A 25000-nucleotide genomic window follows, 5' to 3' on the forward strand; every position below is an offset into this window, starting at 1 on the left:
CCTCATCCTCTTCTTCCTCCTCCTCCTCCTCCTCCACCTCCTCCTTTTATTTCCATATTTTCCTTTTTCTTTTTGTTCTGCTTGTTCATTTTTTCTCTTCGTTCGTTTTTCCTTCTTTCTATTTTTTTATTCTTTTTATTTTCTTTACTTCTTTTTTCTTTTTTTTTCTTTTTTTTTTTTTTTTATAAACGCACGCCATTTTACACGACGGAATAATAGTCCTTTCATTAAAGCTAAAAGCCTCAACGTAATAGAATGAGAGAAATTTGCATAGAAGCAGTGTATAAATAGCATTCTGTTTTTTTTTTGTTTTCCTTTCTTTTCTCTTTTTTTTTTTTTCTTTTTTTATTCTTTTTTCTTTTTTAATCATTACTTCGTCATTCCTTTCTTGTTTCATTACGAGTTCAGAAAAATTTTCTTCCCTATCGTTTTTCACTCGAACGTGAAGAGAGACTGAGGTAGCGTTTCTATTTCTTTTTCTTTTTCTTTTCTTTTTTTTTTTCTTTTTTTTTCTTTTTCTTTTTTTTCTTTTTCTTTTTCTTTTTCTTTTCTTTTCAATGATCAAGTAGTGCGTATCAAAATTATGGGCAACAAAAATATACATACGCGTAATATGGCCGATCGTGTTGTGCTAATTCGAATACGACGCGTACTAATTGTAAACGTACTCAGTAATATTTATCTTTTTCTTTTTTTTTTTTTTTTATTTTTTTTTATTTTTAAAGTCGCATATTATTTCTTTCTCTTTCTCTTCTTATCTCTCCGTCTCACACACTCTCTCTCTCTCTCTCTCTCTCTCTCTCTCTCTCTCTTTCATCTATCTCACTCTTATTCTCTTCTTCCTTTTTTTTTTATTTCTTGTCACTTCATAGGAATAGATATCGCCAGCTGCAGCTGCAACGAACATCTCCCATAGGATAGTAGTATTATTTCTTTGTTTTATTTATTTACTTCTTTTTTCTTTTTTTTTTCCTTTTTTTTTTCTATATATGTGATAATCCTGCATCTGATGTGTATGTAATCGTATAAATGTATAATACGTAATCTACGTATGTATGTATGTATGTGTGTGTGTGTGTGTGTGTGTGTGTGTGTGCGCGCATGGATGGGGAGGGGAGGGGCGGAGTTTCTTTTCTTTTTTTCAGGTATGTACGTAGAATGAAGTGTCGGTGAGAGGAGGAATGCGTGTGCATGGTGTTCCATAAAAGTGTTTCATCTTAATGCTAAGTTACTTAGAAATTAACCTCACATTCATATAGTATATCTGTAAAACCGCGATTAAAATATTTATAATATATATATATATATTATATCTTTTATATATATATATATATATACTCTGTAATAATCGCAATAGTTTAAATTTTTCTATTCAGTGACTCTGTTTCATTGGATCATTATCATAATCATATAATCATTGTTATCATTATCTTTGTCATCGTCATCATCAACAGTAGCAGAAGTAGCAGCAACCGTCAAACCGATGAATTGATTTTTTCCTTTCTTCTTCTTTCCTTCCTTCCTTCCTTCCTTCCTTCTTTCTTTCTTTCTTTCTTTCTTTCTTCTTCTCTTCTCTCCTCCCGTTCTTATATCTTATTATTTTCCATCTCAATTCTCATAATCTAGATTTTACGCGCTAATAGTTACGTCTTAGCCTTCTTTTTTAAATAATTAATAGTATAATTAACATGGTAGCATTATGCGCGAATGGTTAATCTACTATGGTATAGCAGATTGCCTTTCAGTTTTTTCTCTCTCTCTCTCTCTCTCCCTCCCACCCTTTTTCACTGTCTCTCCCTATTTCTCCCTCTCTCTCTCTCTCTCTCTCTCTCTCTCTCTCTCTCTCTCTGTCTGTCTATCTATCTATCTCGCTCTCCTTCATTATTTTTGTTTTGTTTTGTTTTGTTTTGTTTCTTTGTAGTTTATTTCTTTTAAATTTCATTTCCTCAATGATTTTCAACCCTCTCCCAATTCACCCAATCACCCACCTACCCACCCATCCACACATACACACACACACACACACACTCTTTCTCTCTCTCTCTCTCTCTCTTCTCTTGTTATTATCAACGTTGAATTCTTCTGTCAGCCTCGTTACTTAATATTGTACCAACTGGTTTCGACGGGTGATTGTCACCTTTACGGTTCCTAAAAATAAAAGAATATATCTGAAATATGAAAGAAGTGGAGATAGAAAGAGAGAGAAAGAGAGAGGAAACAATTGTGTTCTTAACGTTCATTATCGCCAGTCGATATTATTTTCTTTCGGTGCAAATTAACGCCATTAAAAAATGCCAGTAAAAGAAATATTATAAATAAACGCGATCAAATATACACAATGTGCCGAAAATTAAATGAAAATAAAGAAAAGAGAGAGAAAAAAAAGGGGAAAATTAAAAAGTAAAAAATGAAAATAATTTTTGTAAAGCACAGAAAAAGCGTAACCACCCCTTGTACAATTACTTACAAAATTTTCGTTCTGATCAAACTGTACACATAAAAAAAGAAAAAAAAAAAAAAAAAAAAAAAAAGAAAAGAAAAAGAAACAAACGAACGAACAAAAGAACGAACGAACGAACGAACGAACGAACAAACAAACAAACGAACGAACGAACAAAAAGAACTGTGCAAAAAAAACATCATCGAGAGTATTAATAATTTTCGTGTAGTAGAAAGAAAATTTTTAAATCTTTTCTTACGTGTATATCACAGTGTATACAAATAATTTTTGTAAAGCACAAAAAAAGCGTAACCCTTGTGAGATACATATACATTTTGATTTTGACCATATATATATACATAGATAAACGAAAAAAAAAAAAAAAAAAAAGGAGAAGTAAAAATTATGCAAGAAAAATGTCGTCTCTACAATATTCGTAATTTTGGCATAAAAAAAAAAAAATAAAAAAAAAAGAAAAAAAGGAAAAAAAAAAGAGAAAAAAGAATTGAATATCTTCTCTTATGCATATCTACGTATATATTTTGTATAAAATAATATATTTATATATATGAATATACAGAAGCGAATTGTGCAATTCCGAATGTAACAAAATGTGCCGAAAAGATACAGCTTCCTACTTTTCTTTTTTTTCTCTCCATTGGAACGTGGCACACACGATAGATTTATCTCGAGAAAGACCAAGACTCTGCGGACTCGTGAGCTTGCTCGCGAAAGCAGGAACCACCCTCTCCAGCACATTCGCCGTATCGATCTAACAATGATCCACAGAGCGACAGATTGAAAGAGTAAAGAAAGAAAATAAGAAGAAGAGAAAAAATATATGTATATATATAAAAAAAAAAAATAAATAAATAAATAAATAAATATAAAAAAAGAATAAAAGAAATCCAACGAAGTAGAACGAAAACGAACGAGTACACGCGAAGAAGCTCCAAAAAAAAAAAAAAAAAAAAAAAAAGTTATTGGCTAAAATAAAAGAAAAACATATTTCGTTGTTTTGTTTCTTCTTTGTCGTTTGTTTTTTTTTTTTTTTTGTTATTATACTTTTCTTACACTCATATTTTCATATAATTAAAGTAATTCCTTTGTTATCTGTACCTTAATATCATTATCATATTCTCCTCTTTCACGGGTTTTGCTTTTAAACGAAGACAAGAATGCGTGAAAACATTTTTTGTTTTCTTTTTCTTCTTTTCTTTTTTTTTGTTACTTACAATTACCAAATTAGATGGTCTTTTTCCTTCTCTTTTGTTTATCTTGCTTTTCTTCGTTTTTGTTTTTATTTTCTTTTTCTTTTTTTTTCCCCATGTACGATACGAAAGTGAAAAAAAAAAAAATAACGAAAGTTTTAAGCGAATTTTAATTATAAATACAAAAAGAAAGGGAAACGTCGAGGAATCATGAAAGAAACAATTATGAAAAGGTCATCACGAAGAAGAATGTTTTAGATTATGAAAACATCAGATTAGAAATGTCTTACCTTCTCTAATATCTTTCGGTACATTGGACGAGAGCGATGGCATGGAAGGAGTCTGATAAATATTGGGCCGTGCATTGATCGGTGGTAAAGTTGCTACCTTGGACCTAATCGAAATGATTATCTCGATCAACCTCAATATATCCTTTTAAAAAATCCGTACGATTCATTTCCTACCTCTGTTTTCGAATCTTTTGATTTCTTCCGTCGAACGAAGTAGGCGTGCCACCGCCCGAGGTGTTCGAAGAATAAGAGGGTGGTCGATATGGCCGTGGGCAACCTTGAACAACAGGTGGTGATGGTACCGGTGCGTATGGTAACCGAGGATTAGCAGATACTCCTGGATGCATCAGTCTCATATCTCCTGAATTGCAAAAAAAAAAGAAAAATATATTGATTGACAATCGTTGCTAGTTGATATATGCAAAGATAGAATATAATTATCAAGATTAGACTATTAATGAATACCTTGCACGATATGGACACCCTGATACATTGGCAGTGGGTAGCGTGGTTGAGGTTGTGCGTTTCTGTCCCCACTTCCACCACCGAACAGTTCGTGCGCCGGAGTAGGTGACCTGCTTGCTCTTTGAGAGCTACCTGGTGTCGAAGCTCGAACACCAGTGACAACCTAAATAAATATTGATAAATACTCGTTGACGATTGAAATTAATTATATATATATAAAAAATGATGTTTCATTATCTTACAGGAACGTTTTGCCTAAAAACAAGATTTGGAACCAGCGCGGGAGTCATGTAAGTACCAGGTGGCGCAGGGGATGTACCATTATGTGCAACCTGATGTCCAAAGGTCCCACCAGATACCATAGTTGGTGGTGCGTAACTACCGGAGTTGACATACATCAACGGCACTCCGGGCATCTATAATATGGAATCATTGAAAGTAGTTAGATTTATATGACAATAATAAAACTATCATGAATAATAGAAAAAATATATTTTTTCTTTTTACCTGATTCGATATCGGAGTATTCGGTGGTGTAGGCACCCTGTACATAACTGGTGGTGGCTGTATAGGCTGTTGCCCTGGTGGTGGGTAATACGTTGGAACCATATGTACTGATGGTTGATAAGTATAATCGGCTGGTGCTGGAGCGACAGCAGGGACCGAGTTGTAAGATACCGGATAGCTGCTCATATAATTTGCTAAAAGAAACGATTGGTCTCATGTTCAAGAGAGAAGAGAAAAAAATGCAATAAAAGTTAAAATTACCATTCGATTGATTCGGCGGCGTCATAGTTTGTGCATTAAAAGCGTAATTCGGTGTAAATCTTTGCTGCTGATGTAATTGTTGTCTATCACCTGGATTTTGTCCTACTGAGATCGTCGTTCCTGGTGGTGGGACAAAGTACATCGTTTGCTGTGGCTATAAATAAAGCATTAACACGTTAACATGTTATGAATGATAACAAATTCTCATGTTTCATGTTTCATACCGGTATTTGGTTTGGCGGAGGTTGCCAATAATTAGGTTGCATCGTCTGCACATTTTGCATAGTTTGATTGGAAGATGGGGGTGGTTGAGGATAGGTATGCGGTGGCGTCGAATGATTATCGCCAGCGCCACGTTGATCGTAGATATTCATACCAACGAAATATCCGGATAAATCGGATACCTCCTAAACCAGTTAAAGAGATTCCAATGAAAGAATACTTTTATTTTTATTTTTTTTTTCTTAACAAATTAACTTACGTTAGACTGTGGCATCGATCCTTGCTGAACAGGCACACCACCGTAATTGGCATAAACAGGAGGATTTTGGTTGAACGCAACCTCATTTTGACCATTGTTCGGCATATTAGCTTGACCCTGAGTAGGATGAGAGGTCGACATCATCACAGCTTGTTGTTGTCCTATTCCAGGTGATTGATACACACCTTGGTTGTACGGTTCTGAGGTAGGTACATAATTCGCGTACGGTTGTGCCGTTTGATTATGACTACACGTTTGCACCGTCGTGGACGGCTTGACTAGAGTTTGTTGCTGCTGAACAGGCGTGTTTTGTTGTTGCGTTAGAACTGGTGGGGGTGGTGGAGGTGGAGGTGGTGGTGGCGGTGGAGTAAATGGCAAACTAGGTGACGTTGCGGTATTCGTCACGTGAGCACTCGTCGTCGTCGTCGTCGTCGTCGTCGTCGTTGTTGTTGTTGGTGGTGTACCATTACCACCATTGTTATTATTATTATTATTATTATTATTATTATTATTATTAGATTTCGAACGTTTTTTACTTTCACTCTTGGATTCGTTCTGTCTGGCAGCTTTGGTTGGTTCAGACATTTCGTTATGTTTGTTAGTAGTTGCCTGATGGCCGTTATTTTCATTTTCCGTTGAAAAGAACTTTGGTGGATTTTCCGGATCAAAACGATATATTGAACCGTCGGCATTCGTGTACGGTTGATTCGTTTGAGGATTAATGATGATGCTACCAGGTGGTACACTGGATAGACTGGTAATAGCCCACATCACCGTTTGATTGCTTGATTCCGGAGAAGCTAGATCCTGACTAGATACTTGAGTATGACTACATGTCATTGCTGCCACGGGCGACGGCGATGGGGATGGTGAGATCGTAGCGTCGCTGCGTTGACTTTGAGATTTATATCCGCTACTGGATGGGCTTAAACGAGAACACACGCTTGCACCCGAATCTGTAACATACAGACATTCGTCCGATTATTCTGTAGTTTCGATAGAGGGAATAATTCTTACAAAAACAAAAAAACAAAAAAAAACAAAAAAGAAAAAAAAAAGAAAAGAAAAGAAAAAAACGAAAAATTCCAATCCCATGTGTGTTTATACTTGTCTACTAACGAAGATCATAAACGTTTGGGGGAATATCATCGATTAAAAAAAAAAAAAAAAAAAAAAAAGAAAAAAAAAGGAAAAGAACGACAGAAACGAAAAACAAACAAAAAAAAAAGAATCCGATGGTTTTTATCATTAAAAAGGAATATCCCTGTACCGTGTCAGTATACCTTTCCAATCTTTAATCATCAATAATCATATCAATATTACCTGGACGAGAAATGCCAATGCATAAACTTGCAATAATCAGTCCGAGTAGCAAAGAATCAGAGGCGAACCTTGTTTCATGAGACGAGCTCCAGCACTATGGGTGGACGTTACGCTGTCCCCTCTTGATAGCATGCCTCTCGTATAGCCGTCAAAACTGGACGATTTAGAAACCGAAGGTCGTACAACTTCAGCACGGTAAGATTCTCTCGTATCGAGGGATTCACCTTTCAGCAATCGAGTTTGTCTAAAATACACGATCAGGTAGGTACATCCCTCGTTATAAAGTATATTGAAGTAATAAAATTAAGATCGTACGAATAGAAATTTTATAACGATTGAATCGTTCGATTGAATGAATGAATTAATTAATTAATAAAATTTCACCTGCTCGCATGATCCGAAGGATATAATAAGCGATACCTAGCGGAGGCATCGGAACTTTCGGATGAAGACCAATATTGCCAGGAAGCAACTTCGTTGCTATCTCCGCTACTTCCTTTGAATATCCTCCGCCTTGTCCTTTCGTATTGTTCCTGTCGTTCCTCGAAACTCTTGCTACGTCGACAATAATCACCCGACAATCTATCGGGCGATTTAAAATTGAAACTATCTTCAAACGAATTCGAATCTCTTTTAAGTATACTCCTACGTGGTTCCTCGGATAATATTAAATCGTCCCTGATATGTTCCTTGAAACGTGTGTCAGGTATTCGCATGTTTTTAGTTCTTGTTACGATCACGCTAAGTCCCGTTTGATCTACGTTATGTTCCATACCGAAATAAGCCGCCACTCTGTGTACCAACATTCTGTTGTACGATGACATATTTGGGAACTTATGACAGAGCTTTTGTCTATCCTTAGCAAATTCGATTAATTCTTTCTCGATCTTTAATAAGACAGTACGATCCTTTTGATTACGATTTATCGTCTCTGCGATGAACTGTTCAAGGTCGATACCGGTACTGTCTGTGTACAACTCGGTACTACTATCTGCGTTGAAGGAGTTAACGATAATTAGATACAATCAAAATGCATGCGACGATCTCGTTGTGTTTTAATAAATAATCAGTAAAAAAAAAAAAGAGAGAGCGAGAGAGAGAGAGAGAAAGAAAAGAAAAAAAAAGAAAGAAAGAAAGAAAGAAAGAAAGAAAGAAATCTAATTAAGGACCAACCTCGAGATAAACACGGCGATGCACTGTCGAAGCTACCCTGTGACGAATTCTGATGCCTGAGCTTATGTCTCGAGCTCGGCCTGCTTACGGAAAGTGTATTACCGCATTGTGCCGAACATTGGTTGTTGCATATGTTAAGAGTGTTCGGCCTTCGTTGATCCGATCTCTGTTGATTGTTCTGCGCATTCGGTGCCAAATTCGTACTTTTCGGTGAATGCTGGAGTGCCTGGCCTGTCTTCGACGGAGAGACCGGGGTTTGTAACAAACCCGGTCTCTCGTTCTGATTGTTTTTCACGCAATTATTGCATTTCTGTATGATATTCGAGCCCGATGATAACTTCGAACGATGATTATTATCCGACTTATTATTACCGTTCGTCGGAGAGATGATGTTCTTTGGTGAATGTACCTGAGAGGGACTAGATTGACCTGCATTTCAACAACAACAACAACAACAACGACAACAATAAATAACAATATAACAACAATAATAATAATAATAATAATAATAATAATAATAATAATAATAATAATAATAATAATAATAATAATAATAATAATAATAATAATACAAAGCTTTATCTAAATACTTTCAAGACAATGAGATAAGTTGAATTATAATTCAAACGAAACATCGATAATTAAGAAATGAAATAAAAAAAAAAAAAATAAATAAATAAATAAATAAATAAATAAAAGATTATCCAAACAACAAGAATAGAACGTTTAATACTACTCGTAGATTTCGAAGTTCTGTTTTCCTTAGTTAATTAATTAATTGATTAATTGATTAATTGAAAAAATAAAATAAAACGATAGAAAAAAAGATCAAATTACTAACGGATCATTTACCATTTCGCGATGGAACTCGACAAGTGGGCGAAGTAGCCGTGTTACGCATTTGCTTAGGTGACTGGGTCGTACAGAGATTGCTGTTGAACATCGGCTCGTTGTTGTTAAGCTTTGAATTGTTTGAGTTTGGCGAGAGACTACTCGTGAATTTTTTCTCTGTTTCGACCGACTGAGCGCTGTGCGGTGACGACGGACTATTGTGCGGTTCTCTCGGTGGAGACGTTGATTCTCCTATAGCATGACTTCTGACCAGTAATTTCACTTTCGTACTCGTCTAAAATATCCGTGAAAATGTGAAAAAGCTTTACGATCTTATTTCTTAGAATCGTCATCGAGAGAGCAAGATATATATATATATATATATATATATATATATATATATATATATATATATATACAGAGAGGAGGAGGAAGGAGTGAAGGGGAAGGGGAAAGCGAGAAGAAAAGAGGAAAAAAATATTTTTTCCTTTTTTCAATATTAAAGGATTCTTAAATTTTTAATTAATTCAAACTAATAGAAAGTACGTCGGCTTTCATTTTTCTTGAACAAAAAGAGAAAAGAGAGAGAGAGAACTTTATTAGGAATAATTCAAGTAAAATTATTTTTTATATCGTTAGAAAAGATTATTGCGAAGCGTTTAGAAGGAAAAAAGAAAAAAAAAAAAAAAGAAAAAAAAGGAGGATGATGAAAAAGAAAAAAAAAAAAGAAAATTTTCATTTAAAGGTACCCTTATGATTATAAACGACGATGCATAAGATTGGCAATGTGTGTATCCATCATCACGTCATAGGTACCACTACCTAAACTTGTGACTCATTTTATCGTGCTCTACTAATTGGTATTAACGGCTAAGCTAAATCAGATTACTTCGTCGAGGAGGAGCGGCCGAAGCAATGAGCCGAACAAGATTAAAGCTATTTAAAGAGAGCCCTGTGTTAACATGTCGATCGAATAGCACGAGTAGTTCTCGCTTTTGCTTGTTGAAATCAAACGATTTGGTTCTTACGTTAAAATTATATATCCAGATATGTTTAGTTTGTTAATATTAGATCTATCAACATAATAGTAGTATACCCTGTCAGTCGGATTGATCATTATATTATCGAAGATAAATATTGAAAAGGTTTTGTATCGTGTGAATCTTTATAATTTCTTAATATCAATATAGAGATTTCTTAATTTATTCTTAATTAAATCTAATCTGATTTAATCCGCTTTTAGATATCTTACGTATAAATACGTATTATACACGTTCTGCGCGCGCGCAGAAACATATACTCGCATATATATATATATATATACTAAATGTAATTTTGAAATAAAAACAATTTATCATTGATTTATTTTATTAATTAAACGATGTGTCACCGTCATCCGTACTTTCAGTTTGCTAAAGAAAAATATATAATTGTCATGTCAATAATAACTTCATAATATTGAGATTTAACGAATTAATATAAATACACTATAAAAATGTATTATTATCTTTTTCTTAAGAAACGTTTCATGCAATAATGATAATAAACGTTAGAACAAATAAACGATGTAACAGTAATAAACTATAATAGATCATTTGCCCTATTCTCAATGATGATATATCTCATATTGTTGAGGGTTGAAAAAAAATTAATGAATATATCAAAATATAAAAATGTATTATTTCTTTCATAAGAAATTTTTCATAAGTTTGATAAAAAATAAAGATCAAATGTATAATGATGAAACAGTAATAAAGATCTCATCAATGCTAAATCGTGATCTTATAATTGAGTTAATAAATGCATTATAAAGATGTATTATCTGTTTTTCTTTTTTTTTTTCTTTTTTTCTTTTTTTTTTCCAACAAATTTTTTATCAAACGATGAGAATAAACGTTAGTTCGAATATATACGATGGAACAACAATAAACAGTAATAGAACCTTACCCTATTCCGAAAGTTCTTGCTCTCGGTATCCAATTTATCAGGTGGGCAGGATGGCGTGGGACGGTGATGAGAGTTCGGTGCGGGATTGCTGCCGACGGTGGGGTTGGCATTCCCGTCTATCATATCCGAGCCCGAGGCACTTGTATAAGCTGCAGTGGAGCCACCGAGGACGAGGCCTTGCCTGGAGGACGGCAACGAGGGCATTCCTCCGCGTACCACCACAGTTGGACTCTCAGGTCGACCTTGCGACCTGCTTCCTTTATGCACCACTATGCTCGGTACTGTAACAATGATTATTTATTATAATTAAGCATCATTTATTATTTTGATGATCGTTTGATCTCGATTGGATATATAAACAAAAAGAAAAAAAGAAAAAAAAAAAGAGGAGAAAAGAAGAAAAAAAAAGAAGAAAGTAAAAAAAAAAAAACAAAAATCCAGCTCATCCTTGGCTCGTAAATAATATTCGATAAATAATATTATATTTCTATTATTTTATTTTATTTTATTTTATTCTTTTTTATTTTTATTATTATTTTTTGTTTTTGTTTTTTGTTTTTTTTTTTGTTATTTTTTTTTTTAATATTTTCTATTTTCTCTTTGTCGCAGCCTATCTCTCTCGCACCTAAATAAAACACACCTTCTCTTTTGTTATTTTGTCGCCTTTCTAATATACGCGATCGGTTGAAAAAGATAATAGAAGATAGATTAGCTAAAAAAAGAAGCTCGGTAGGTAGGGGAGAGTGCGTTATCCAAAGATTTTGCTTTTCATAGGATCCCTTGGTCTTTACTTCATTGGAGAGCATTTTCGAGAAGCAACGTTATTATCTTGGATATAAACGGATAGCTGCTTGCTCTAAGACTAGAGAAAGACAGGAAAATAGAAAGAGACATAGAGAGAGAGAGAGAGAAAGAGATAGAGATAGAGAGAGAGAGAGAGAGAGAGAGAGAGATAGAGAGAGAGATAGAGAGAGAGATAGAGAGAAGTAAAATCGTGAAGCGTGAAAACACTTACTCTCCAGGCGGGCCATGTGTTAAATGCGTCATGGGGTTACGGTGCAGGGCTCTGCGACTGGTGGTTTTTTTTTTGTTTTGTTTTGTTTTGTTCTGTTTTGTTTTATTGGGTCTTTTGCTTTCTTTTTTTCTTTTCTTTTTTCTTTTTTGTTTACTTTTTTCTTTTCTGTTTTGTTCAAACAGGTGCAACAGGGTTAGTACGTAAATCTTTCGGGTGGCGTGCAGCACGTTGGACTGATACAAGGAGCCAGATCGCTGCACGACCACCTTCCAACATCGTACACTCTGGAAGCAGACATAACACAATCCTTTTCGTCACCGTTACAAATTTTCTATCGGATTGTTATATGTTAACACAATCTATAATACTCATATTGGATCAATAATCGATTTCGTTCGAAATGGAATCGAGCGGAAGATAGAAAAAAAAAAAGAAAAAGAAAAAAAAGAGAAAAAAAATGAAGAGAGAGATATTAAAAAGAAAAAAAAAACAAAAGAAAAAAAGAAAGAAAGAAAAGAGGAAGAAAAAGAAAAATTAAAAGAACAAACGACAAAAAATTCCTCCGCAATTTTCTTCATCGATCTAATAAAATATTATAAACGATGAATTAATTCAATTGAATCTAATGAATCTTTTTCCTTTTTTTTTTTTTTTTTTTTTTCTAATCGATTAAATAAATCAAATTAAACCGTTATCCTCCTAGTTATAGAATACGTCCCGTCCTAACGCGATCGATGATATTTCGAACGACTTCAGATTTCGATCGACTACACACACCACACGTATTAATTGAACGCCCACCCACAGCCCCACCTTTCGTCTAATGAATTGCATTACCGACGGGTATACGGGTATTTGAATAATTTAAAGGGATTTCTATACAAAAGCTAGTAGTCTAACAAAATGGAATACATTTGAATATGAAATCGAACATATGTATTATATTTCAGATAGAACCGATAGATATACCACTTTATATATATATATATATATATATATATATATATATATACACATATGTGTGTTTCTAGGTCGTAAACGTTAACACTTTCTCCGCTTTACTAGACCGAAAACATTATTAGCTCTTTATATGAAGAGTTCGATTTATAAGAACACAAATGGATAGAGATAAAAAAAAAAAAGAAAAAAAAACAATAATAATAATAACCGGAACAATTTTTCGAATGGTCCGCGTTGAAGTGATGTTCTTTTTTTAATATTTAATTTTTATTATTTATTTATTTTCTTTTTCTTTTTTTTTTTTTATCTCACTTCTTCAACCCCAATGAAAGAAGGCAAAAGAAAAAAAATGTAATGGCATAAGAAAAATCAAAGGGAAAAGAGAAAGACAGGTAAGAAAGAAAGAAAAAAAATGTGATGGGAGGGAGGGAGTGGGGGTGGGGAGAGAGGGGAGGGTGATAAGAAAGCGAAAAGAAAATGAACAAATTCAAACGATTAGATCAACGAACCTCCAATTGGTTCCCATCTTCATTGCGGAAGATCGAAAAGATATTATATCGTTGATATGTTCGAAGTGATTTATTGAAAAATAGAAGAAGAAAAAGATGAGGCAAAAGTGCTATTCTCTCGATTCTTAAATCACTTCCTTCTCGATCTTATCTCACTTCGAGGTTTGACTTTTAAGAGACCTTAGAAGAAGAGGAAGAAGAGGAAGAAGAAGAAAAAGAAGAAAAAATATTCTATTTCTTCGATTCCAACATCACTTCCTTTTCGATATTATCCACTTCGAGCTTCGACTTTTAAAAGACCTTTAGATCTTCGATCGTTTCTGCGAAATCAATGTCGATTTACATATACGTCTCTCTCTCTCTCTCTCTCTCTCTCTCTCTCTCTCTCTCTCTCTCTCTCTCTCTCACTCGTTAAGAGATCTATCCTTTCTCGTCATTTCTATATAATTCTCTCTTTGACACACATACACACACACAGGCACACATTTTTATTCGATCCATTAAAAAGAAATAAAATTACTATTAACACAACGTACGATTAATAATAATTTGAAGTAGTCACTGTACGGAAAAGGAAAAAAGAAAAAAAAAAAAAGAAAAAAAAAAGAGGATAGAAAGAAGAAAGAGAAAGAGGGAGGGAAATAAGAGAGAACGTTCGAAATCGTCGATAGATCGTAAAATTTAAACTGTTCGTGAAAATGAGCTCGTAAACGAGACACGAAGGATACGTGACGAAAGTCGCGATTCCAAATTGAAAAGGCATCCACGAAAATAAAATTTCACGTTATCGTTTCCCTATATAAATGCATAGTCGATATTACGCTAATCGTACGTGATTCTATATCGTACCAATCTTCACGGAAATGTGCGAATCAAAAAGAAATAAAATTTTTTTTCTTATGTATATACCACGTATGTATATGTTATAAGTACGTGTACGTTATATCTCAGATCTACGAATAACGAATAAATAATAATAATGAAATTTTATCGACTTACCGGATAAATCTCGAATCTCGATATTTCTCTTTAGACGACGATCGAAACGTTTACTTTCGAGAGAATCAAAGTGAAAATAAAATGAATATTGATATAGATATAGAAAGAGCGCGCGCGCGAGAAAGAAAGAAAGAGAGAGAGAGAAAGAGAGAAACAGACAGAAAGAGAGTTAATGGGGAGGGAGAGGAAAAAAGGGAACAAAAAAAATTACAAAAAAAAAAAAAAAAAAGAAAACAAAACAAACGAAAACAAAAGATCGAAAGTAATCAAATACCTTCGTTCACCGCTCTCCACCTTACTTTTGATTAATTTACAATCACTTGTATAAACATAAACACAGACTCAAAGAGAGAAAAAAAAAGAGAGAGAGAGAGAGAGAGAGAGAGAGAGAGAGAGAGAGAAAGAGAGAGAATCAATCAATCGTAATCTTACTCACTCGCACTCTTACTCACTCACTCACTCACTTACTCACTCACTCACTCACTTTCTCTCCCTCTCTTTATATCCTTTGACAATTTCATATCGCACACCATGATCGTGGCGATGTTGAGTCACGCGTTCTCCAACGACAACATAATAACAACAACAGGAGGAGAGAGGAACACGAGAGTAACACCGTTATATGTACGCGTACGAACGAACGCGCGAAACGTCTTTTACGATCGATGGATGAATCACGTTCGATCATTCGAGACTCATTTGCCGAGGAATAAGAAGAGATCAATTGACCTAATATGAAAAAATCGACCTTTCGAAGGAAAAAAGGAAAGAAAAAAAAATAAGTAAAAGAAACTCAATCTTTTTCGATAGAACACATGAACACACGAACACACGACCACACGAACACACGAACACACACACACAGCAAGCTCGCGTGCGCGAGCGCGCGTATGCACATACGCAAAACACATAGACAGAGAGATACAGAAAGAGGAGAGAGAGAGAGAGAGAGAGAAAGGAGATACGAAGTAAACAATAGTTTAAAAATCCTCTTGAAAATTCACCACTCCTTTTATCCTCTTCTTATCTAATTCCCAATAATGATAATAATAACAGGATAACGATAACATCAATTCTCCTTTTCACTTGTCTCAACAACGAAAGATAGAGAGATAGAAATAGAGATAGAGAGAGGTTAGAAGATAGAGAGAGAGAGAGAGAAAAAAAAGAAAAAGGAATAGATAAAGAAATAAGTAGAAGAGGAAAGAGAGAAAAATAAAGGCAAAGAGAGAGAGAGAGAGAAAGAGAGAAGGCAAGGCACGCTTTGGCAAAGCTCCACAGCGTCTCGAAAATAGCAAACACGCTATCTCTCGCCCCTTCCACGGTGTATCCAGAACATGATTTTCGCACGAGCTTTGTATCTCTCTCTCTCTCCCTATAAATTTTTCATTTATGTTTAACTATTCCTTCGGTATAACAATACTGATGATATCCAATGAAAAAGAAGGAAGATATAAGATCGAGAAAGAGAGATAGACAGATGGATAGATAAAAAGAGAAAGAGAAAGAGAGAGAGGGAGAGAGAGAAAATAGAAAGAAAATTGAAAAAAAAGTGTTAGAAAAGATTAGAACAGGTTAAAGGAGAAAGAAAAAAGATAGGAGAGAGAGAGAGAGAGAGAAAAGGGAAATGAAAAAGAAAACTGAAAAAGAAGTAAAAGTAGTAGAAAAAGAAGAAGTGTTAAAAAGATTAGGATAGGTTAAAAGAGAAAGAGAGAGAAAAAGAGAAAGGAGAAAGAGAGAGAGAGAGAGAAATAGAGAAAGAAAGAGATAGAGATAGAGAGAGAGAGAGAGATGATAGTAAAGTCTCAACGAAGACGAAGAGACCTGGACCAGCCGCAACGTAGAGACCGAGAGAAGCACAATACACTATGCGTCAGCGCGGGACCGCTTCGCGCGAGAGACTGAGAGAAAGAGTGAGTGAGCGAATATACGAGTCAGTGAGAGAGTGTGTGTATGTATGTACGTGAGAAAGACAGAGAGAAAAAGAGAGAGAGAGAGAGAGGTTCTGAGCGAACGAGCGAGAAAGAGAAAAAGAGAGAGAGAAAGATAAAGAGAGAGAGAGAGAGAGAGAAAGAGAGAGACAATCCACCGACTCCCCACCACCTATCTACGATGCTCTCCAGAGGTGAAAGAGTGGGAGGTGGACCGATGGAGCGCGTCACTGAAGGGGGGATGAATGAGAAGGAGAGAGAGAGATTGAAAGAGAGAGAGAGAGAGAGGGAAGGTACGCCTGGCCGTATGTCGAGCAAGTGCACGCGTGCGCGCGTGTCTTCTCTAAACCGTATCTCTAACGGGCGTACCGAGAAACGTTCAACCCCTGTGGACCTCTTCTCATCATCCGACGCATCTTTCTCTCTCACTCTCTCTCTTTCTTCTTCTTTCTTTTTCTCTTTCTTTTTTAGTTACTTATTTTCGTTATTTTTTTTTGTTTCTTCCTTCCTTTTTTTGTTGTTTCCTTTCCTTATCTCACTCTCTCTCTCTCTCTCTCTTTCTCTCTCTCTCTCGCCACTCTTTTACTTTTTTCTCTTTACACGTCTTTTCTTTTTTCTTCTTCTTTTTTTTCGTTTTCTTTTTTTTTTCTTTTTTCCTTTTCTCTTCCCCCATTTATGAGATATACGAGTCAAGATCGGAATTTGTTTTTTCTTTTTCTTTCTTTTTTTTTTTTCTTTTTTTTTTAATGCGGTTCTTTTACATCTCTTTTTATGTTGTTTTTCTTTCATTTTTTTTTTCTTTTCTTTTTTTACTCCTTTTTGTTCTCTTTCTTCTTTCCGACTCTCCTTTTCGTTCCTTTCTGTTTCATTTTCTTTTTTTGATCAATTTTTTTGTTGTTCCTTTATTTATTTATTTATTTATTTATTTATTTATTTATTTATTTATTATTTTTTTTTTTTTTTCATTTCGATTCCCTAACTCTTCGACGAGGATATTCTTGACAACGTGATCGTCGTATTACAATGTAAAATTCAATTGGTCAATATGCGCGCTATAACGTTTTTTATTTTTTTATTTTAATTTTTTTTTTCTGTAATAGAATGTATATATTTATTTGCGCGTGGAAAATGTATTCTTTTTCTTTTCTTCTTTTTTTTTGTTTGATTGTTCGTTTCTCGTAAAAATTTTCAAATTTCTACGTTTTCTACGATTTTTTTTTCTTTTATTTTTTTAAATTGAAAAAAAAAATGAAAATTAAGTAAAATTGATGGAAAAATGAAAATTAAGTAAAATTGATGGAAATTGTTGTAATGTGGTTATCAAATGGAAATTTCTATATAATGATTATATATTATTCCATAACGCAATGATTACATATTATCATAAGAAAACGTTTGTTAATAAATTTATATATACACACACACACACACACATATTTAATAACGTGTATGTAATATAATAAATCAATTAATACATTAATCGGACTAACTCGTCGAGAAAATTGAACTAATTTTCGAACGTACCAATAAATCAATTCTCTCGTTTTGAACAAAGAAATTATTATTATCTTCTAATGATTTTTCTAACGATATATCGATTACATACATATTTTCTTCCAAAATCATCGTTTAATCGAAATAAATAATTGTACGTTTCGTTAAAACGAAGAAGACGTATCGTCGTGATTAAATTTTTTGCAAAGAATTCGCTCCACTACGTGTGCGCGCGTACGTTTTATATATATAGTTATTATATAAATATTTGTTATTACAACTTTCCTCTTCCCCCCCCAATCCCACGCCGTCTTCTTTTTTTACTTTGATTTTATTTCGCAAACACGAAATGAGATTTTTAATCAATGACTCGGTCCGAGAGAGAATATATCTCCGAGCGTTTTTCTTTGAAAATGATAGAGAGAAAGAGAGAGAGAGAGTGAGAGTGAAAGTAAGAGTAAAAGTGAGAGAGAGAGAGAGAGAGAGAGAGAGAGAGAGAGAGAGAGAGACGATATGACAAATAATATGAGGGAGAGCCAAAGAGAAACAGAGTATATTATAAATGAAAAAATTCCATGGAAGGCACTTCGGATTCCATGAAAGGTAAAAGAAGGACTCGTAAATTTGTTAGAGAGGGTATTGTCGAGCTCGTAAAGACAACCCCAGTGTACAGAAGGGGATGAAGGGGGTATAATAAAAAGAAAGAAAGAAAGAAAGAAAGAAAGAGAGAGAGAGAGAGAGAGAGAGAGAGAGAGAGAGAGAGAGAGTGAGGTGGAAAATATTTTCTTTCATTTCAAATTAATTCTTTTCATATATTATTCTTATCTTTTCTTTTCTTTTCTTTTCTTTTCTTTTCTTTTCCTTTCCATTTTATTTCTTCTTTTATTTTTTAATATGTATTTTTCTTTGATTTTTTTCTTTTCCCTTTCTTTTTTTTTTCTTTTTTTCTTTTTTTTTTTTTTTTTATATCAAAGCTCCTACTCCACTCAAATAGATAAGGGAAGGTCCGGCTTTCGAGTTAAGATCGGCTTAAAAAAAGAATTCGTTTGGTGATTTAGGTGGGCTGTCGGCCAGGAAAATACTGCGGGTAAGAGAATGAGCAAGAAGGGAAAAAAAGAAGAAAAAGAAGAAGAAGAAGAAGAAGAGTAAGAAGAAGAGGAAGAAGAAGAAGAAGAAGAAGAAGAAGTAGAAGAAAAGAAGAGGAAGAAGAAGAAGAAGAAGAAGTAGAAGAAAAGAAGAGGAAGAAGAAGAAGTAGAAGAAAAGAAGAGGAAGAAGAAGAAGAAAAGGAAGAAAAGAAATATGACGATAAAAAGAAGAGAACGTAGAGTACGCTATGTGTCGTGTATATGTGATGGCACACGAACAAGTGTGTGTGTGTGTGTGTGTGTGTGTGTGTGTGTATGTGTATATGAGAGAAAAAGAGAGAGAGGGAGTGAGTGCTGAAAATGAGTTACATGATTACGTATCAACTTCTAAGTATATAGATACAAAGCAGCGTATCGACCATTAAGAAAAAATGAGACAAACGATAATACTGATTCGTTCATAATGATAATAAAGGAAAAAATCCGAAGAAATATCAGATATCGAATATCGCGTTATATTGTTCAATGTGAAAAGTTGTTTATCTTACGTAGAGAAAAAAAATTTTTTTCTAAACTATTATATACTAACATAGCAGAAAGTAATAAATTCTTACACACACATACACATATATATATATATATATATATATATATATATATATATACATACAGATATTATATGTGATATATGTTGGTTGTGTGAATATGTTTATATGTTATATATATATATATATATATATATATATATATATATATATATAGGTACACATATGTATGTGTGTGTGTTTGTGTCTATAAATATAAACAAATTTTAATTTTATAAATAAACAAAATATTCGTTTGTAAAAAATTCAAGACTTGTTTGTTATTCTTTTTCTTTTTTCTTTTTTTTTTCTCTTTATTTTCTTTTTTTTTTTTTTTTTTTTTGGAAACAAGAAAGTCGAAGTGTATGGAGAAAAAAGAAAAAAAAAAGAAAAGTAAGTAAGTAAATAAATAAATAAATAAATAAATAAATAAATAAATAAATAAGTAAAGGAAGAAAATTGTTGTTCGAACCTCTCGATCTTTTTCGATGCAACAACATCTTTTTTAAGAAAGATCTCGTCAGATGTCTACTCCCTTCTCGGAAAGATATTTCTCTGTTGCGTGCAGAGCGACAACAAGATGAGAGGGAACTCGTTGAATCGTCTCTTATTTATTTATCGTAACAGCTTCATCGAAAGGTTGTTTGAGAATCAAAAAGGATAGAATGAGAAAGCTGAGAGATCTATATATGATCTATAATATAAGAACGATATAGAAAATTTATATATATCGAATCACGGGACTTAGGGTATACAAATATTATTTGTATTATCTATTGCATGACTTTGTTAATTACTAAAAATGGCCGTTCTTTCACATTGAATAGTACATTTACTTTTATCTCATTTAAACTAAATGTAACCATTCGTTTATAAAAAACAAATGGAAACATTTGTCAAAAGCTAAATTAACAAGAAAAAAAAAATAAATAAATAAATAACTAATTTGGTCGTATGCTTGTCTTAAAAAATGAAACATTTATTTATTTATACTTCAATCGGATTCAAGAATAAATGAATGAATGTATATAGTATATATATATGTGTGTGTGTGTGTGTGTGTGTGTGTGTGTGTGTGTGTGAATGTATGTATATAAAAAATGTACATATCCGTGAGTATAAAAATGGAATATGTGAATAGAATGAAAAAATAAAAAATAAAGAAAAAGAGAAAGAAAATAGAGAGAGAGGAAGAAAGATTGGTATACTTTATGATTTATTGTATCGAAAATCGTTTACGAATGAGTTAGAGAGATATGCGAGAAAAAAAATCAATCATTCTAATCTCTGGATAATCATCAGTGATTGTAGGGGAGGTATCGATCGTTTATTCACCAACGAAATTCGTCGAGGCAAACTAATCCCATCCGTTTGATCGTGAATCTATGCGAAAACTAGAGAGAAAGAGACGGAAAGAAACAGACGAACACAGAGAGAGAGAGAGAGAGAGAGAGAGAGAGAGAGAGAGAGAGAGAGAGAGAGAGAGAGAGAGACAGAGAGAGAGAGACAGACGAAAATAGTTTCGTATGCAGTTCTCGTGTCGCACGTCGGACATCGCTATCGCATCCTCTATTTCATGACGCTTTAACGATTCGACGATGTGCTTCCTCTCTCGTCATCGACCGCTCTTCTTCTTCTTTTTCTTCTTGTTTGTTTTCTTTTTCGTTTTTTTCTCTCTCTCTCCTCCTTTTTTTTTTTTTTTTTTTTTTTTTTATTCCTCTTACCCGCACGAAAGATTTATGATTAATTTACGGCTCGATAATTACATATTGATAATATAAATGAAAGAATGTTTTACATTTAATCCTCTGATACACTTATATATACATATATATATATATATATACACATTTATTTAATTATATTATATATATATATTAATTTAATTATATATATATATATATACACATAATTAAATTAATGGAAATGATTTAGTTCTATTTTCTATTTTCATCTAATTACTATATTATATCTATATAGATATAATAATAATAATAATAATAATAATAATAATAATAATAATAATAATAATAATAATAATAATAATAATAATAATAATAATGCATATCTGTATATTAGATATATTTTTATTTATTATATATATGTAGAATATATATATATAATAATAATATATATATTATATGTAATTAATAATTAATTAATAATTAAATATATATATATATATATATGTATATAATTTTTGTTCAAATTTCCTGTGTAGATGTGTGTATATGTATATATATGAACCGTTTATTTTGAAAATGACCTAAGTCCATTTATATTCATATTTATTTTTTATTTACACTTATATTACTTTTTGTATTTAATCTTTACTTTTAAGTCCATTTATTTATTTTTGCTTTTTTTTTGTCTTTTTTTTTTTTAGACGTAGGTCACTTTCAAAATAAACGGGCTCATATATATATATATTTGCTGTATTATTTTGTTAGAATATTAATTATTAATTTATATTTAAGAAATAATGTTCGGTGAGTATAAGTACTACTTAATAGGTATATTATAGCGACGTTATAAGTTCTACGTTTATATACGTATAATAAATTTTTGTTTTTAGATATGAATGAAAAAAAATTGGGTTATGGAGGATTAATGCGATAAAATAAAGATTGGTAGTAGCTGTTTTTAACGACTCCTGTGACGTAACGATCGTAATGAAAAAGAAAAGGAAGAGATCGTTAGCTCGGAACTCGCTACCAGGCGAATTAGTAATTTATTAGACCGTGGCCGAGGATCTCGTTCAATTTCATTGGACCAACAACTTCTTCTTCTTATTCTACAACGATTGTTCTCAAGAATTTATCCGAAAGATTCACTGATCCTCGCTAGTTATCTTTTTCCCTTCCATTTTTTTCTTCTTCTGTTTTCTTTTCTTTTTCTTTTTTATCCTTTTCCCAATAATATTTCTTCTAACGAAATAAATAATTTCGCTTGAATTATTCTCAATAAATTTTTTTCACATTTATTTTTTCTCTCTCTCTCTCTCTCTGTCTCATATAATTTTCTTTTTTTTTATCGAAGAAAAATGAAAACTGCGTATTTCCAACCCGGCTTGTCTCGTTAATATTGAAAAATTTCAAAGTTCACCATGGAAATGAATACTAGTAGAAAAAGAGCATAATAAACATAGGAATGTGAAAATCAAATTAGTAACGTAAAACGTTACGGATATGGAGGTATTAATGAAATGAAAGGAAAAAGAGAAAGAGAGAGAAAGAGAGAGAGAGAGAGAGAGAGAGAGAGAGAGAGAGAGAGAGAGTGAGGGAAAGAGAGAGAGAAAATACAAAGGATTGAAAAACAAAAAGTTCGACATTATATAAAGAATATCATCGGATATGAGATACGAAGTGGATATTAACTTTTAATTTTAGGGAGGAGGGGGAAAAGAGATGTGGAGAGTCATGTTCTCTTTTCTATTTTTTTTTTCCTTTTGCTTTCTTCTTTTTTTTTTTTTTTTTTTTTTTCAAAACGTTCTCTCATTTCCGATCGAATAAAAATGTCATATACGTTTAACGAATTAGAATTGAAACGACGAAACGAATTTTTTTTTCTCCTTTCCGAACGTACGAATATCCATATACTCTTTTCTTCGTCCCACGTATATATCTATACTTATATATGCATGCAGGTGTATATATATATATATATATATAGGTATCAGTTTTGCGTCACAAAGTTAATGAAAAGATATTTATATCCTCGTGAAATAATTTTGAACGAACGAACGAAGGAAGGAACGAATGAACGAACGAATGAACCCCCATATATACCCTTTTCTCGTAAATCTTAATATATCAAATAAAAATCTACATCGGCAATAACCGGTGCTAATAATATACTTATACGTAGACTTAATTATCGACGTTATCGATTAGAGAATAGATTCAAGGATAAACTACTATTTCGTATCTATCTATTCTCGTCTAATACGTTAAAGAAAACAAAGACATAATCTTCCCTTCTAAAAGATTAGATTTCTAGGTCGGTTGTCGATAATTAAATATTTTTTCTCTTATTAAATGCTCATATTATTTTTTTTTCCTTTCTTTTTTCAAACTTATCGCAAAAATATCGAAATTTATATGTAAAGCAAATAATTTTTTCTCTATTCCTTTTCTATCCCAATTTTCTTTGTTTCCCTCTTTTTTTTTTTCAATTTTCTCTCTCTCTCTCTCTATCTATATATATATATATAACTCCCCATCCTCCCCTTCTATAATTTTTGTTAGTGTCATTTTTCATCTCTTGTTTACAACGCGTTTGACTAATTTATATGGTTGTTGTTTTTTTTTCTTTCTTTTTTTTTCTTTTTTTTTTTTGAAACTATCAATTAAACAACGGTATATACGCGATCTACCAAAATTACTCTTTTACTTTTACTCAAATAAAAATGAAAAAACGGAAAAAATAAATTGAAACGAAATAAAACGGAACAAAATAAAATAACATAAATAATAAAGAAATGCTTGAATAAAAATAATAAATAAAGAGAATATATATATATGTATATATATATATATATATATATATATATATATATATATATATATATTTACAATTCATTTATCTATCTATTTATCGTTTGATAATAATCTATTAGAATATAAATGATTAGAACGAAACAAACTTTACGTTACCAATATAAATGAAAAATGTCCTCTCAGTATATTTATCTCTATCTCTCTTTTGTCCCATATTCGAGAATTCCTGTTCCCGTGGAAACTACTATAATCCGGGTTGAACGTGTGTGCGCGGGCGCATTCACATAGCAGCCCTTCCACCCCCCTCCCACCCATCCCGTTCCTGCTCCATCTTATACACACACACATACACACTTATACACATATGCATATAGATCCGCGCGCGCTCGTATGTGTATATGCGTGTATACATACACGTGTAAATATGTAGGACATAGGTGCACGTACACGCTGACGTAAAGAACGTACCTGTGACCAGCCACGAATGGTGTCTATGACCCATATAACACGCCCAAGCGAATCTAGGTCATGCACCCCTATATCCCCTGGAATAATACGGGGTGTCTTTTTCAACGAAAAACACTTTCGATATCGATCGCAGTACCACGGCGCCGGTGGACCAGCTTAAACTTTTTCTTGAATCATTCATCGAATTAATCACGATCATTGATCAATCATTGTTGTTTTCTTTTATTCTTTAATTTTTTCTTTATATATATATATATATATATATATATATATATATATATATATAGTTATTATCACAGTGTTATTATTATTAAGGGATGATAATGTTTTTTTAATTTGATTTGGATTATTATATAATGATTAGATAACGATTGAATAATAATGAGATAATCATTACAATTATAATTGTATTATTGTTAAAACAATACCTTATGAATAATATTTCAAAAATATTACAATAAATAGAAAAAGATGAAAGAAACTTATATCTCTTTTATCAAATAGGATGCATTGTCATTTTCGTAGG

The 25000-nt window shown here is 32.7% G+C and overlaps 1 protein-coding gene across 7 annotated transcripts in view; it reads right to left on the reverse strand.

The window, feature by feature from the left end:
- LOC118443809 (uncharacterized) overlaps nt 1-25000 on the reverse strand; it is a 59416-nt gene that overhangs the window by 4091 nt on the left and 30325 nt on the right. The window contains exons 1-18 of one of the 7 annotated variants that reach the window (XM_035871302.2): nt 15417-15998; nt 13414-13733; nt 11945-12228; nt 10930-11210; nt 9004-9277; nt 8152-8580; nt 7363-7969; nt 7047-7222; nt 5656-6611; nt 5399-5581; nt 5175-5328; nt 4914-5107; nt 4649-4822; nt 4407-4569; nt 4116-4302; nt 3942-4045; nt 3079-3212; nt 1-2148 (exon numbers count right to left, since the gene is read on the reverse strand). The exon at nt 1-2148 is cut by the window's left edge and continues 4091 nt beyond it. In XM_035871302.2, the coding sequence (XP_035727195.2) occupies nt 3124-3212; nt 3942-4045; nt 4116-4302; nt 4407-4569; nt 4649-4822; nt 4914-5107; nt 5175-5328; nt 5399-5581; nt 5656-6611; nt 7047-7222; nt 7363-7969; nt 8152-8580; nt 9004-9277; nt 10930-11210; nt 11945-11960 (3987 nt within the window). In that variant the 5' untranslated portion in view covers nt 11961-12228; nt 13414-13733; nt 15417-15998 and the 3' untranslated portion in view covers nt 1-2148; nt 3079-3123. Of the gene's footprint in view, nt 2149-3078; nt 3213-3941; nt 4046-4115; nt 4303-4406; nt 4570-4648; nt 4823-4913; nt 5108-5174; nt 5329-5398; nt 5582-5655; nt 6612-7046; nt 7223-7362; nt 7970-8151; nt 8581-9003; nt 9278-10929; nt 11211-11569; nt 11777-11944; nt 12229-13413; nt 13734-14412; nt 14466-15416; nt 15999-25000 lie in introns of those variants that run through there. The other 6 variants (XM_035871310.2, XM_035871312.2, XM_085657261.1 and 3 more) reach the window with 6 other exon arrangements.

This window comes from Vespa mandarinia, chromosome 1, assembly GCF_050613455.1.
Source record: "Vespa mandarinia isolate Hongniang chromosome 1, ASM5061345v1, whole genome shotgun sequence".
Lineage (NCBI taxonomy): Eukaryota > Metazoa > Arthropoda > Insecta > Hymenoptera > Vespidae > Vespa > Vespa mandarinia.